The 15,960-nt window shown below is 39.2% G+C and overlaps 1 protein-coding gene across 5 annotated transcripts in view; it reads left to right on the forward strand.

Annotated features, from left to right (window-relative positions):
• Nucleotides 1-15,960, forward strand: part of Esyt2 (extended synaptotagmin 2) — a 105,792-nt gene that overhangs the window by 48,942 nt on the left and 40,890 nt on the right. For all 5 annotated transcript variants that reach the window (XM_041638954.1, XM_041638956.1, XM_041638957.1 and 2 more), the window contains exons 4-7: nucleotides 2,869-2,945; nucleotides 9,168-9,240; nucleotides 9,447-9,536; nucleotides 15,595-15,650. In XM_041638954.1, the coding sequence (XP_041494888.1) occupies nucleotides 2,869-2,945; nucleotides 9,168-9,240; nucleotides 9,447-9,536; nucleotides 15,595-15,650 (296 nt within the window). The remainder of the gene's footprint in view (nucleotides 1-2,868; nucleotides 2,946-9,167; nucleotides 9,241-9,446; nucleotides 9,537-15,594; nucleotides 15,651-15,960) is intronic.

The following is a 15,960-nucleotide window of genomic DNA, read 5'->3' on the forward strand; positions in this document are numbered from 1 at the left end:
TATTTCATTAATATTTGTACAGTTTTATTTGTATATTGTTTAATAAATATTTTTCTTTTTCTTTTTTTTAAATTTTTATTGCTTTATAAATGATACCATTCAAAATTTCCACTTTCTCCCCTCCACTCACCCTTCCCCCTCGCCCTCCAGTTCTAAGAGAGGGCAGGGTGATGGAGGAGGGTCATCTGTCTGTGTGTTACTTTATTGGTTAATAAAGAAACTGCCTTGGCCCTTTGATAGGACAGAAAATTAGGTAGGCGGAGTAAACAGAACAGAATGCTGGGTAGAAGGCAGTGAGGCAGACGCAGTGAAGCTCCGGGCCAAGATGGATGTAGGCTATAATCCTTTCCGGTAAGCCACCACCTCGTGGTGCTACACAGATTATTAGAAATGGGTTAAACAAGTTGTGAGAGTTAGCCAAGAAGAGTCTAGATATAATGGGCCAGGCAGTGTTTAAATGAATACAGTTTGTGTGTTGTTATTTCGGGTGTAAAGCTAACCATGCGGAAGCAGGCCTGCCCTCAGCTCCTTCTACAGCAGGGTACCGGAAGTCCAAGGCCCTTCCCTCTTCATCCAGGCCAAGGAAGGTGAGCATCCAAACAGACTAGGTTCCCAAGAAGCCAGTACATGCAGTAGAATCAAAACCCGGTGTTATCATTGGCTTCTCAGTCAGCTCCCATTGTCAGCCACATTTAGAGAGTCCGGTTTGATCACATGCTCGTTCAGTCCCAGTTCAGCTAGCTTTGGTGAGCTCCCATTAGATCAGACACACTGTCTCAGTGGGTGGACCAACTCCTCACGGTCCTGACTTCCTTGCTCATCTTCTCCCTCCTGCTCTTCAACTGGACCTTGGGGGCTTAGTCCAATGTTCCGATGTGGGTCTCTGTCTCTATCTCCATGCATCGCTGGACGAATGTTCTATGGTAATATTCAAGATATTTATCAGTGTGATTATGGGACAAGGCCACTTCAGCACCCTCTTCTCTACTGCCCAAGGACCTAGCTGGGGATATCCCCATGGATTCCTGGGATCCCCTCTAGAGCCAAGTCTCTTGCCAACCCTAAAATGGCTCCCTTAATTAAGATATCTTCTTCCCTGCTCCCATATCCTCCCTTCCTCCATCTCCACCCTCCACTCCCCCAAGCTCTCCCCAATCCTCCCCTTCTCCCTTCTCTCTCCCCTTCTCCCCTTCCCCCCACCCTACCCCCACCTCTCTGCTCCCAACTTTTGCCTGGTGATCTTGTCTGCTTCCAATTTCCAGGAGGATCTATATATGTTTTTGTGTGTGTGTGTGTGTGTTCACCTTATTATTTAACTTCTCTAGGATTGCTCAATGTCCTTTGTTTATGGCTAGAATCCACTTTTCTTTTTTTGTTTTTATTAGCTATATATTTCTCTCTGCTCCCCTCTCTTTCTCCCTCCTCCCTATGAACCCCATGCTCCCATAACAAATATTTTTCTATATAAATCATGAGTTTGATTTCATCCAGATTTTTAAAATTTTCAGCATTTTCTAAAAATTAGATGAGAAACCATTTCTTGATGAATATTTATTGTAGAAAATTTTATGATTAAGTAATAAATTCTAACAATTATTTTGAGAAAATACTGAGGATTTTTGCATTTATATATATGACAATTTCATGCTTGTATTATATTTTATGCAGTATATTGTACCATAATCATACCCCCATCACCCTTCCTTATCTTCTTCCCACTACTGTTCATCCCCTTCTTCCCAACTAGTCTCCTCCTCCTTTTATGTTTCTCTCCCTCCTCCACGCCCTACACTCCTCTGTAAGGGGTAGGTCTGTATTTTGGCTTTTTGAGACAGTCTTACTATAAAGCACAGGCTGGCCTTTAAATACAAACTGTAGGTCAGGGAGATGTTTCGGTGATTCGGATCTCTTGCTGAGGATATAAGTTTGATTCCTGTCACCTACAAATTCTCACTTATGACTTCAGCTCAAGAGATTTGACACTTTCTTTTGGCCTCAGCATACACATAAGTAGAAATAAGTCTTAAAGGAAAAGAAATACAGCCAGACAGTGTAGTGCACAGCTTTATCCTAGCACTCAGGAGGTAGAGGCAGGCAGATCTCTGTGAAGTTAAGGCCCGCTTGGTCTACAGAGGGAGTTCCAGGACAGGCTCCAAAGCTACACAAAGAAACCCTGTCTCAAACAAAAGAAAATAACAACAACACAAAAAAGAAATGATTTGGTTTTTGTGGTTGCATAGTAAATTATCTGTATCATATATTAAGTATTATTCATTTCTATTTTCTCATTCTATTATTTTTCAGGCTGCCTTGAACTGGAAATGCCATGTTTCAGCTTCTTAAATGTTGTGATTATTGGCCTGCACTACCACACTCAACTATATTCTTTTTTTTAATCTACTGAAAAGCCAAATTTTTGTGAAATTTCAAAGTGAAAACTTGTAAAACATAAATTAAAAGTAATGGGAAGTATTAATAAAGATAGAGTAGAAGAAGAGGATCAGATTAAATTGAAAGCGATGAGGCTAAAAGTAAAAGCAAATGTATTTATTACATGCGCTAACAACAACAGTAATGCCTGTGTTTATTGGATAGTTACTGCTAATATGCCTTGAAGTGTGCTTCTATTCATTATGCCATCTAACTTCACAGTAATCTCACATGGTTGTCAATGTTATTTATATCTTACAGATGAGAAAACTGAGGAATACAAGTTAAATAAATTGTCAAAGTTAAACAGTGTGCTGTAAACCAGAATTATACTTGTAGTCTGATGCTAAACTTGTTCTTATCATATCTATGCTGTATTGTAAGTTCGTTTGCTTTTAAACCTTTCTGTGTTTTAAATTAAATTATTTATTGTTTCAGCCCCTTAGAGTCAATGGTGTTAAGGTTTATACTGAAAATGTAGACAAAAGACAAATTATTCTGGACCTTCAGATTAGGTAAGTTTTTATTTGTGTTATATTTTGTCATGGCTCTGTGTAAGATGGAGGATATAATATGAATTTCTTGTCTGCTTTTCATTGGAATTTGACCAAATTCTTCTAAATGTTAACAGTCTTTGAATTCTTCATAATCTAGATAACTGTCATTCGTTAAATATATTAAATATAATGGGCCTGGAAAGATGTCTCAGTAATTAAGAGCACTTGGTACTCTTCCAGACAGCCTGGGTTTGATTCCCAGCACCCACTTAGCAGCTCACATCTGTAATTCCAGTTCAGGGAATCCAATGCTTTCTCTTGGCCTTCATGGGCACCAGGCACACACCATGGTACACAGACATACATGCAGGCAAAACACCCCATGCACATAAAATAAAAGAAATTTCTAAAAATGTACTGAATAAAATAAACCATATGCTCTACATGAAACTATAATCTAAAAAATAATCCTTATGGACCTTAATATAAAAAATCCTCTACAAAATACTAGCAAATTGAATCTAGTAGCATAGGTTATATACCATCAAGAAGCAGAATTTATTCCCAGAATGCAAATGTGATTCAGGATATGAAAACCAATCTGTAAAACACACCGCTTGATTTTAAGAAGGAACTGGTGTGGCAAGATGACATCATAGTTGTTTCAGTTGATACAGAAGATGGGTTTAATGAAATTCAGTATTCTTTCATGATTAAAAAAAAAACAACCTAGAGAGTTAGACAATACAATGAAATAAAAGGCATCCAAATTGAAAAGCAGCATTTACAAATGATGAGATCTTACAGAAAAAAATCCCATAAAAAGTTTTAAAATCAGTTGTGATGGCATACGCATTCAATCCCAGCTCTGGGAGCAGACTGGCCTACATTCATTTTCTTAGCCAACCAGGCTGATTGTGAGACTGTCTTAGCTGTGACAAGACACCATGACCAGCAACAGCAACTCTTATAAAGAAAAACATTTCATTGGTGTGGGTGGTATAGAGTTCCGAGGTTTAGTCCATGATCATCATGACGGGGAACATGGAGGCATGCAGGCAGTCATGATGTTGGAGTAGTAGCTAATAATTGTATATCTTGCAGGCAACAGAAAGTAGACCAAGACACTGGGTGGTATCATGATCATAGGAAACCTTAAAACCTGCCCCCATAGTGGCACACTTCCTCTAATAGAGCCATGCCTACTCCAACAAAGCCACACTTCCTAGTAGTGCTGTTCCCTGTGAGAATATGGTACCAGTTGCATTCAAACTACCACAGAGACCCTGTCTCAACAAATAAAATTTAAAATATAATCTCTTAAAGCTAAAATGAATTTAACCAGGTAGCAAAATACAGTTAAATTCATTGCATTTCTATACATCACTAATGAAAAAAAATTACTAAATAGGAATGACAATTTCACTTGTAATAGGTTCAATTGACAGCTCCATTGACCAAATGATTGCTTTTTTTCAGTTCCTAAAACCCACTAAAGAAACAAATGGTGGTTCATTTATAATCCCAGGATCAAGGAAAGAGAGACAAGAGGATCTCTTATGCTGTGGCCAGCCACTCTAACCGTAATCAGTGAGCCCTGGGCATCGGTGAAAGATTCTCAAAATAAACAAGGCAAATGGTTATTAGCAGTTGAATCCCCTTTTTTGGGCCTAGACTAAGGATAATTTTTTAATAATTTGTGAGTTTCCAGAGTATATTAATAATTGTATAGACCTTGTATCAGTTGTTTAGATTATACAGTAAATATACAACTGACAGATCTATTGGACAAATCCACAACAGTATGATGTTGTGGAGGACCCATTTTGCAGAGCTGCGGGAGCACCTGTCGTTTGGATAAGTTACTGTCAATTCTGTAGAAATCTTCCGAAATTATGACGTTTTTCCCTTCTATAATATCCCAGCAGTGTATAAATCCGACCTTTCCTGTAAGGCCGCTGGATAACTCTCCCTACACCATGAAGCCATGGTGTGAAAACATTCATTCAACCAAACCTTTATTCTCATAGCCAAATCTACATAAAACTAGTCCCCCACAACTTTATTGACAGGGCTCATTGACGAGAAAGGAGCCCCAAACAGGAGGCATTGAGTAGAGAGAAGTCTGTCTACTCTAACAGCAGATGAAGCAAAGTGTAATCTGGCCTGTTGCTCTAACCTGGCAAAGTGCTAATATTCTATACTTACACTTCACCTTCATTTCAATTAATACAAGATCATAGCCCAGGAAATTAACTCTTTATACCCTTACCCCTAGAGATATAGGAAAAAAACCCGAGCCTCTGAAAACAGCCTCAGAGAGAAAAATTCTCACTTGGGCACCCTGCTGGAGTCAAAAGCAAAGCCTCCAAAGAAACTCTTTTTTTAACTCACCCAGCTAGGTGCTAAAACAAATCAAGCACCTTGCCTTCCTTCCAAGCCCTCAGGTTACTATGGCTACCAAGGCTAAGTCCCTAGCCACCAGGGAAGAAAGCGGAAATGCTCAGAAAATGCAACAGCACTGCTGCATTTTTCTACAATTAATCATAAATTTCTACACTTACGATATATAGTTAGTGCACGAAAACTTCTTAGAATTCTGTAGTGATTTAAAGTCCCATTCTTTTCTAGACTATATTCTGCTTTTTTATTTTGTTTTATGATATGAATAAAATTGTAAACCTCTCATTTTAAGAAAAGGGAAAAACAAGGTTCTGAATTGGTACATTCCTTTCCTAGAACTCCCATGTAGCCCGATGACACATTAAAAATAGCTTTTCCTGTTGGCAATGGCCAATAATCGTAAATATGGAGAATAGTGATCTGTCTGGTGTCTGCAAAGTTGCCCCAACTTCTGAGAAGAGCACTCTAAAGATTTATCCCCAAATAATACACTTTTGGTAAAAAAAAAAAAAAAAAAAAAAAAAAAAAAAAAACAGTAAATTTTGACATTCCATGTACTTTTATAGAAACTTGTACTACAAAAATTTAACTTCAGATACTCCAGAAAATAAAATATGCAAAACTCACACTGGATTTACTGTGGCATAAAGTCCCATTCTTAATCCTCCCGATATCTGCCAGGGAGCTCCACAGCCATGTCCCTCTGAGACACAAGGTGCCTCCTTGCCAGATCCACGGGTTTTTGTGATTCTATGAAATGCATGTTTGATGCTATTGTTACCACCTATGGAACTGCTAAATTTGTCTGTGTTTATATAAACTGAAAGCCTTGCGGAGAACAGCCTTTTCTTCTTCACCAAAGAATAAAGAAATAAGCAGGAGCAACGTGCTTGAGTCGGTTTGTTCTACCCTCAGATCTTTTCCTTGCCCCAGCCAGTTTTTGCTTGCTATAGACGTCCTGCTCTGGACCCTGAGAGGTTTAATGGGTTTAACCCCAAAATATACCTCAATAATTGTCTTTTAAAAAAAAAAAGGAGCGATAAATGTCTTTGATATGGGAAAATCTTCGTCTCTAAATTTTTGATGCTTGTGCAAATACCATCATCATCAGTGGAATAAAAGAGTTGTCATGGCCAACAGACCTGGGTATGAGCTCTGTGGTCGCCCACCTGTGTGTAAGGTTAGGCTGGGGACAATGATAAACTTCATGGGACAGAAACCTTTTGCTCATTCGTTGTTCTAGCATTAAACAGATTATTTTAGTGGTTCTTTGAATGAAATGCAGCTTTAGCAGCTTGTGTACTTTGCCGTTTTGTATGTTCTGGGTAAAGACCTTAGCACATTGGCAGCAGGAGAGAGGGGAAGCTGAAAAGAATCGGGAAATAAAGAGAACATGTGCTAGGCTTTCTGTTGGTTTAAAAAGGAAACTTTGATAGTTTTAAGGCAGGTTACCAGTAAATTTGGCGACAAGTAGAGAATAGTCCTCGGTGTGAGGAATCTGTATATAATGTATATTAGAAGGATTTTGCTCAAGTGATTAGACCAGTGGTTCTCAACCTCTGGTTTGCTGCCAGTGGAAAACGTGTCCAATGGACTTAGGAACTGAGAGATACTGCTAAGTAGCAACATTACAGTTATGAAGTAGCAACAAAAATAATTTTATGGTTGGAGGTCACCACAAAATGTGGATCTGTGTTGTCACAGCATTAGGAAGATTGATACTATGGGCTAAGACCCTTCCTGATTTGATTCATCAAATTCCCCAGGTTTATGATACCATACTTCTTATTTTATTTGTTTGTTTGGTTAGTTTTTTTGAAACAGGGCTACACTGTGTTATGTATTCTTGGCTCTCCTGGATCCCACTCTGTAGACCAGACTGACCTAGAACTCAGAGATCCTCTTGCCTCTGCCTCCTGAGTGCTGGGATAAAAGGTATGCTCCACCAACACCCAGCTGATACCAACTACATTTTTAAGAACCAAGGATACAGGTTGTCCTGGACAGTTTTATGTCAACTTGACACAGGCTAGGGTAATATGTAAGGAGAGAACCGCAATTGAGAAACCACGGCCATAAGATCAGGCTGTAGGCAACCTGTAGGTAATTTTCTTAATTAGTCTGGGAGGGCCCAGCCCATTATGGGTGGGACCATTCCTGGACTGGTGGTTCTGGGTTCTATAAGAAAACATTATAAGCAAGCCTACTGGTAAGCAGCACCGCTCCATGGCCTCTGCATTGGCTCCTGCCCCCAGGTTCTTGCCCTCAATTCCTTGAATGAACTGTTAAATAAAATTGTGAGTGAACTAAATCCTTTCCTCCCCAACTTGCTTTTGGTCATGGTGTTTCATCATAACAATAATATCCCCAGCTAAGACAGATCAAATCTCACACCATCCCGTGTGAAATGTCTTCAATATTTCATGTTTATGTTGGCAATAAATGCCTGTTTTGCACTGTCATTGTATAGAACCATTCGTTTTATATGTTTGAAAGTAATCACTGAGAAAAGTGAAATGTTAACAAGCTGTTTCTAACCTTTAATGTCATAAAGCCCTTTCAGCATCTGAGTGAGGATTTTTGTGACCAAGAAGAAAGCTGATGAGATCTACTGCTGGCAAAATAAAGTCCAACCAAAGGTTTTAGATGAAGATATTGTTATACAAATAAAAACATCTTCCATCAAAGGAGTGCTCTACCGGGCCCCACCCTGCATGGGCAGTTTCAGGAGAGCTGGCCCTGGTGTAGTGGGGGCTGGAGAGCTGGTCCTGTCCCTAGCCTGGGCAGAGCGGGAGAACTGGCAGGCTGACCAAGACAGCTGCCACCCAGGCCCACATCCAGGGCTTTGAACTGGCCCACCTACCATCTGTGTGCTGCTGGAGCTCCTGAAGGGGTCAGTCCTTAGGAACCAAAGTTGCAGGATCTCCATAACTCAGAACAACAGCAGGCTATCTGAGAGGAGTCCCAGCGAGGATCCGATATTGATAGTGTAGCAGAAGCCAGAGGCTTTGAAGCAGACTGATGCCCTCATTGCAATGAATGTTAGAAGTAAAGCTGTTTGGACAGAAGGATATATGGTGTGACACACCCTGACATACCACAGCTTCAACATTTTTTATCTTCTATTGGGAGGAGGTTTCAAGGGTGGAGCGCAGATATGGAAGGACTGGGAAATGAATGGGGTTGGGCTGCATATTGTGAAATTCACAAAGAATCAATACAAAAATTATGGGGGAGGGAGAGGAGTACTCCAGAGATTGCACATTGTTATTTATGTTTTCCTTTGAAACTGGATGTTCGCATGCTTTTAAAATTTTTGTTTTCTGAGATAGGATTTGAGCTGTCATTCTGCTTATACCTTTGACTGCTAAGAATCCAACATATATTTATACCTGATTTATGTAAGGCTGGATAGTAAAAGCCACAGCCTTTTGCATGCTAGACAGTCAGTCTACCAACTGAAGCATATCCTTATCTACCTTGTTTTGTGTGGGTTTTTTTGAGACAGTAGTCCTCCAGCTTCGGCCTCCCATGTGTTGGATATCTAAATTTAATTAAGATTTTTATGTGTAGCAAAAGCAAGAGCATATGGACAGTATTCCTCTCAGGTGATATAGCAGTGTTGAAACCTAACAGCAATATATCCATCCAGCCTGGAATGGCGGAGGAGTCTTGTAGTATAGGCTACATCTTTCAACCAGTTTTGCCTACAGTATGGATATGGCTACTTTACCCATTCTGTTTGGTTATGTGCTTTGCAATGCCTAATCTTAATAGATAGCTAAGAGGATAATTAATTTCACTCAGTGTGTGTAATGAAGGATTTTTCTGTGCTAGTTTTGTAGGGAATTGTGAGATTGATTTGGAGATTAAACGATACTTCTGTAGAGCTGGTGTGAAAAGTATTCAGGTAAGTTTTTCAAATTTTCATTTTTAGAGTTTTTAAGGATATATTCAGGAAAAAAAGCTGTGGAGTTTTTATTAAGTACGAAGTTTTTGAAGTAAGTTTGTATTTGTGCTTATAGCTGAATAAAGTGTCAAGCCATGTGCTAAAGAGTCGCCAAGTGGCCTTGATGAATTATGTTTCCTGACTTGTGATTTCCTATGTGAGTTCAGATTCATGGGACCATGCGGGTGATCCTGGAGCCCCTGATTGGAGACATGCCTCTAGTTGGAGCTTTGTCCATCTTCTTCCTTAGGAAACCAGTAAGTAGTTACCTCATGATGTCATGTTTCTCTCCCTCTCTTGGCAGTAATGTGCATATACAGAAGGATAAAGTGAAAGAACAGATTCTGTCCTTAACTCTTCCCTGAGTGTTTCACTTCTTTATGCCTTAAGTAAGGGTGTGATCTCTTTATAGTCTTCCCTGAAGATAGAAATATTTGTGGAGTTGAGGAAAGAAATTTTTAACTAAATAAGTTGAAGCTACCTTTGACCTGTCACTAAGGATGATTTTATAGCATTTGCTTATTTAATCCTCCACTTGGAAAGCTAGATACTGTTTCCTTTTACTGACCTGGAACTGAACTTAAGAGGTCTCTCTGTATGAGTCACCCCAAGATTAAGTACTGGAGCTCTGACAGACTTCTCTCTCTGACTCCCCTGCTGAGATATGTGCTTCTTCTTGCAAATGTATTTTCTTCTTTTTTTTGGGGGGGGGGGGAGTTGTATTTGATGAACTAGAGGTCCAGCTTTGTATGTTCTGCTTGTAAATGGAATTCTGATTGGTCTTGTAGACCTTGCCTAAGGATGATGCTGTCTCTTCATATTTTTAGATTGTATTTCTTTTGTTATTATTGTAAGTGCTCTAAAACAAGAAGGAAGCTATTTCTTACTCTTACCGGACAGGCTTCTTTCTCCTTACCCAAGCTTCTGCAGCCTATGGTTAGTGCTGTCTTCAGTGCCTTTTTTTTTTTCTTTAAATGCTAGGAATTGAACCCAGAGCTTTGTGTGTGCTAAGTTAGCATTCGGCCTGCATTTTAAGCCCAAACTCCCCCATCCTAACCACATTTCTCACTGCTGCCCACTGGCACCAACTACAGAGATGGAATGTCTAATGAGGAAAAATATTAACCGTGTCTTTTACTTTTTAATTCTTCTCCTTTTCTCTGGCTATCTTAAGCCACTTTACTTAATTTATTTCCAGAAGATTTCTGTCTGTCTTCCAAGACAAGTTGCCTTGTAGTATTGAAAGTTGTATGGCAGGAGCAGTTAGTGCTACACATGTGTCTCCACAGTTCAAGGGAGGCTCGGTGAGCTGCCTCCTAAGAGGGACACTGCCTATGATCCTTGGCAAGTCTTCTGGGAAGGTACTACTAACATCATGCACAATTTAAGATGGAAGGATCATTGTGTGTAATTTGGCTGAAAAGACTTAATGAAAATTATTACTTGATTTTGAAAACATAGGTTTAGCTACATCAAATCAAATGTAACTTGGACACTGCTTCTTCTGCATGAAAATGCATCTGTTGCCTCCAGCATTGTTGTTCTCACTTTCTGATTTTTAATGTGTTTAAGTATTTGCATTAAAATTCAAAAAGCTATCAAGGCATCTGTTCATTTTTGCTTTATTGAATTTTTGAGAAATAAGTTCACAGATTTAAAATACATCTTTTTTTCTCCTACCAGTTTTTTTTTTTAAGCCAGTTTATATAAGAACTGATTTCATTTATGGCTGTTTTAAAAGTTATTTAATAAACTGCTAAAAAGTTTAATATTTCTGTCTTTGGAAATATTTTTAATATAAAGATCCTCTCCCCTGGAGTAACAAAACCAAGGTCTGTGTCTTCCTCACAGCGTAGCAGTGCTTTCTCATGGTTTGTTTCTCCCACCAATGAAGTCACTTTTTAAAAAAGCTTACAGTATTAACTCCCAGAGGACATTTGAATACCTAGAACAGAAGGAAGAAATATCAGAATCTCCCTTTTCCATATATGGTGAATAAAACCACTGAACATGCTTTAGAGGGAAGGGAATTTTTTTCAGTTACTTTCAACTGGAAAATATGAGAACTTACTACTGTTAGCTGCCAAATAATTCTTCCTGAGCCTGGTAAAAAATATAACCAAAAGGGCTTTTTTGTTTTACTTTTCTTTTAACTGCCCAAATGATTCAGAGTCTAGTGCCAAAGATTTATATAAAACACTTACATGTTTTTCTGCTTGCTGATTGTTTAATTTGTTTTGATAATGTGGTTCTTATTGTGGAGGGAACAGTCCATGTGGAATAGTGGTGGGATGCTGTGGGGACAGGGAACAGTGCAGTATGGGTGCCAGTTGGTGGCTTTGCCTGGTCTCCTTGTCTTCTTGCTGTGACAGCAGCCCATTCCATTTCTCTATCCCAGTTCCCTGTCTGTAACATGAGTGACACTAAAGTCTAGGCCATGATATCCATGCTGTTAAAAACATATTACAGTGCCTGGCACACAGTAAAAAGTTAAATATAGGCCTAGCATTTTAGTGAAGTTGTGACACTACGGTGATGCTAGAGTAAGGAGAAATTGTGGATAAGTGTTCTGATAACCAGTGGGGATGAAGCTCAGTGCTACAGTTCCTTGCCTACCATGTGTCAGGCCATAGATTTGAATCTCTAGGAGTGAAAAGGTAAAAAAGTTCTGATAACCAAAGGGAGGGCTAGGAAGATGGCTTAGTAGGGCTTGCTGTGTACTTCACTGAGGTAAGGACCTGATCCCAGATGCCCAGAACCAGTGTTAGAAACCCAGGGCTGGGAGTTGGGGGGGCACTGACAGGAATTTTTCCAGAGCTTATTGGCCAGCTGGTCTAGAAAGTTGATAACGTCTGTGTGTAGGAGAGACGTCACCATTATGTGCATTCCTATATTGCTCTCCACTTGTGAATCATACATTTGCTAAGTGAACTAGGACAATCAGAAGTATTTGCACAATTCTAGAAATCATGTGGCTTTTCTGCAGTGTGAGTTTGTTTATGTATTAACAATGATGGTAGAAAACCAATTATTTATATAGTTGAATCAAATTGAACAAGTATACTCAATGTGGGGACTACTGCTTATCATCTAATTGTTCTTAGGGATAGGTATGCTGCATTTTCCTGTATTTCTATGCCCATAGGCTTGTATCAAGAGTAATATGTGGTATACATAGTAAAGCAAGAATAACAAATAAAAGATTTTCACACTGAACTCAGGGTTTGACTTTCTGTTCCTTGTAGATGTGTGGTATAGGTATTAAAATTTCTTCACAATAACTGCCTCTTAACTCTAATTGCTCCTGTCACTAAACTTAATATTGTAATGAGAAGTATATGAGTAATACAAGATTTACTATGGGCTCTTGGTTTAGTAGAAAGTTTTGCAAATACACTTATCATCACTTCAATGTGTATACATTTTGTATTATAAGTAGGAAGAAATAAATGGCAGATCTACAGCATAGCTCTCATGGTGCTATGATTCAAATTGTGATATCCATTTAGCCATTCCTTATTTGACTTCTTTTTTTTAATTGATTTTTATTGAGCTCTACATTTTTCTCTGCTCCCCTCCCGTTCAATCCTCTCCCAAGGTCCCTATGCTACCAATTTACTCAGGAGATCTTGTCTTTTTCTACTACCCATGTAGATTAGATCTATGTATGTCTCTCTTAGGGTCCTCATTGTGGTCTAGGTTCTCTGGTATTGTGATTTGTGGACTGCTTTTCTTTGCTTTATGTTTAAAAACTTCTTATGGGTGAGTACATGTGACAATTGTCTTTCTGTGTCTGGGTTACCTCACTCAAAATGTTTTATAGCTCCATTCATGTCTGCAAAATTCAAGATGTCATTTTTTTGGCTGTGTAGTACTCCATTGTGTAAATGTACCACATTTTCCTTATCCTTTTTTTTTTTTTTTTTTTGTTTTGGTTTTTCGAGACAGGGTTTCTCTGTGGCTTTGGAGCCTGTCCTGGAACTAGCTCTGTAGACCAGGCTGGTCTCGAACTCACAGAGATCCACCTGCCTCTGCCTCCCGAGTGCTGGGATTAAAGACATGCGCCACCATCACTCAACTTAACAGTCTGCCTATTTATTTATTTATTTATTTATTTATTTATTTATTTATTATATAATATTCTGTCTGTTTGCATGCCTGCAGGCCAGAAGAGGGAACCAGACCCCATTACAGATGGTTGTGAGCCCCCATGTGGTTGCTGGGAATTGAACTCAGGACCTTTGGAAGAGCAGACAGTGCTCTTAACCTCTGAGCCATCTCTCCAGCCCCTCCTTATCTCTTCTTCGGTCGAGGAGCATTTAGGTTGTTTCCAGGTTCTGGCTATGACAAACGAAGCTGCTATGAACATAGTTGAGCACATGGCCTTGTGGCACAATTGAGCATCCTTTGGATATAGTTGAGCACATGTCCTTGTGGCATGGATGAGCATACCAAAAGTGGTATTACTGGGTCTTGAGGAAAGTTGTTTCCTAATTTTCTGAGAAATCACCACACTGACATTCAAAGGGACTGTACGAGTTTGCATTCCCACCAGCAATGCAGAAGTGTTCCCTCTTCCCCACAATCTATCCAGCATAAGTTGTCATCAGTGTTTTTGATCTTGGCTATTCTTATTGGTGTAAGATGTAATCTCAAGAGTTCTTTTTATAAACATAGCATTTAAAATGTTCTTTTATGGAGATGTATTTTCCAGTTGTGTTTGTATCACTTAAGTACTAACAACAGGTTGGTGTTTTAGTGCCATGTAAGGGCCTTTACAGTCTTAAGTCATAGCTGCTAAATATAAGCTGGTAACATTCACTTATGTCTGTTCAAACAGAAGCATACATTTTTGGAGGGGAAGACAGGGTCTCTGTGTAGTTGAAACTGGAATCAAACTCACTCTGTAGGTCAGGCTTGTCTTAAGTTGAAACAGTCCTTAGCTTCCCAGGTGCTAGGGATCCCATCTAGGTCCTCATGCATGCTCTACCTTTGAGCTTCACTTCTAGATCAGAGTCATACTTTCAAAAATAAAACAAGTCAGCTATTAGATAATTTATAATGATATTTTATTTACAAAATTAGTAAGAGAGAGACAACGTTCCTTTGTTGCCTACACTGGTTCTGAACTTTTAGTCTCAAGCAAGTCTCCTGCTTCAGCCTCACAAGTAATTGAGATTCGAAGCACATTTCACTGAAAATATAGCACATTTATGTTGTAATAGATTTCTTTGTTTGTTTGTTTGTTTGTTTTTCAAGACAGGGTTTCTCTGTGTAGCAGCTTTGGAGCCTGCCCTGAAACTTGATCTGTAGACCAGGCTGGCCTTGCACTCACAAAGATCTACCTGCCTCTGCCTCCTGAGTGCTGGAATTAAAGGTGTGTGCCAGCACTACCCGACTTATAATAGATCTCTTGAACCAACCGTGGACATGTCTTATACTCTTGCCAGTCTTACTGAGGAATAGCAGTGCATATGGGGGAAAGCTGAAGAATTGATGAATCATTGCAACTAGGCAGAGAAATTTTTTGTTTTGAGTTATTTTGGTAAAATAAGTAGGTTGTCAAAGCTGATAATGGGAGTGGTTTTCAGATGACTGCATGGAACATGTGTAATATAAGGAAGGGGTTTGAAGATCAAAACTGGATGGAGAGTCCTGACTCCTGGAACTTGCTCTGTACACCAGGTTGGCCTTGAATCAAAGATCCACCTGCCTCGCATCTTCCCAGTGCTGGGATTAAAGGCATGTGCCACCATGCCTAGTATTCTAGGTTTTCTAGTAAGATCAGAATATTTTGCTGGGGTAGAGAGATCCTTCTCCCTTTAAGTGAGCATATGTATTCGCTGGGCTTGGTGGTGCATGTCTTTAATACCAGCACTTGGGAGACAGAGACAAGCCAGTCTCTGTGAGTCTAAGGCCAGCCTGGTTTTATAGTAAGTTCTAAGTCAGCCAAGGCTATGTAGTGAATTCTGTCTCAAACAAACCAACAAATAACAAAGACAAATAGCAAAACATAGGATATTCACTGAATGTTAACTTATCATAAAAAAGAAATTGGAAAATATTTTTGGGATTCATCCATAGGAGGAAGGGCAAACAAATTATATATGCTTTTAGTAGAGAAAATTATGGCATTATCAAAAAGTAAAAACTGAGACAGGTCTTCATGTGCAGTGAAAGAAAGCTGTCTTTGATGTATTAGCCCTTGGGAATGGTGTGTATCATACTTCATTTCCACAAACCTGTTTGTATTTGCTCTGATGCCTGATGTTTAATTCAGATGTTTAATTCTTTTCCTCCTTTTTAAAAAAACAGCTTTTAGAGATTAACTGGACAGGATTGACTAATCTCCTGGACATCCCTGGACTGAAGTAAGTCTTGTCAGTTTGACTGCAGTGGCTGCTGAGGGAAGTCTGCCTCTCCTCACGTTTGTTCTTGAGAAAGTGGGTCACATTGGAACCTAAATGTGAAGTTTCTAAACCAAAGCAGTGGAAGCTCTTTTCCATTCAGTGACAACTTAATGAATAATAAACAAGTCACCAAGTGTACATTTCCCTGTGGGAGGTTAGATGAGTCACTATCCATGTGCCTGAAATGGTAGATTAGGACAGAGTGCAGTCTGTCCTTCAAAGCTTCCTTTTTGTTCTTTTGATTATTTTGTTTGAAGTTTAAAATGCATGA

This window comes from Microtus oregoni, unplaced genomic scaffold, assembly GCF_018167655.1.
Source record: "Microtus oregoni isolate MIOR12 unplaced genomic scaffold, Mior012 000056F_ref0000123, whole genome shotgun sequence".
In the NCBI taxonomy this organism is placed as follows: Eukaryota; Metazoa; Chordata; class Mammalia; order Rodentia; family Cricetidae; genus Microtus; species Microtus oregoni.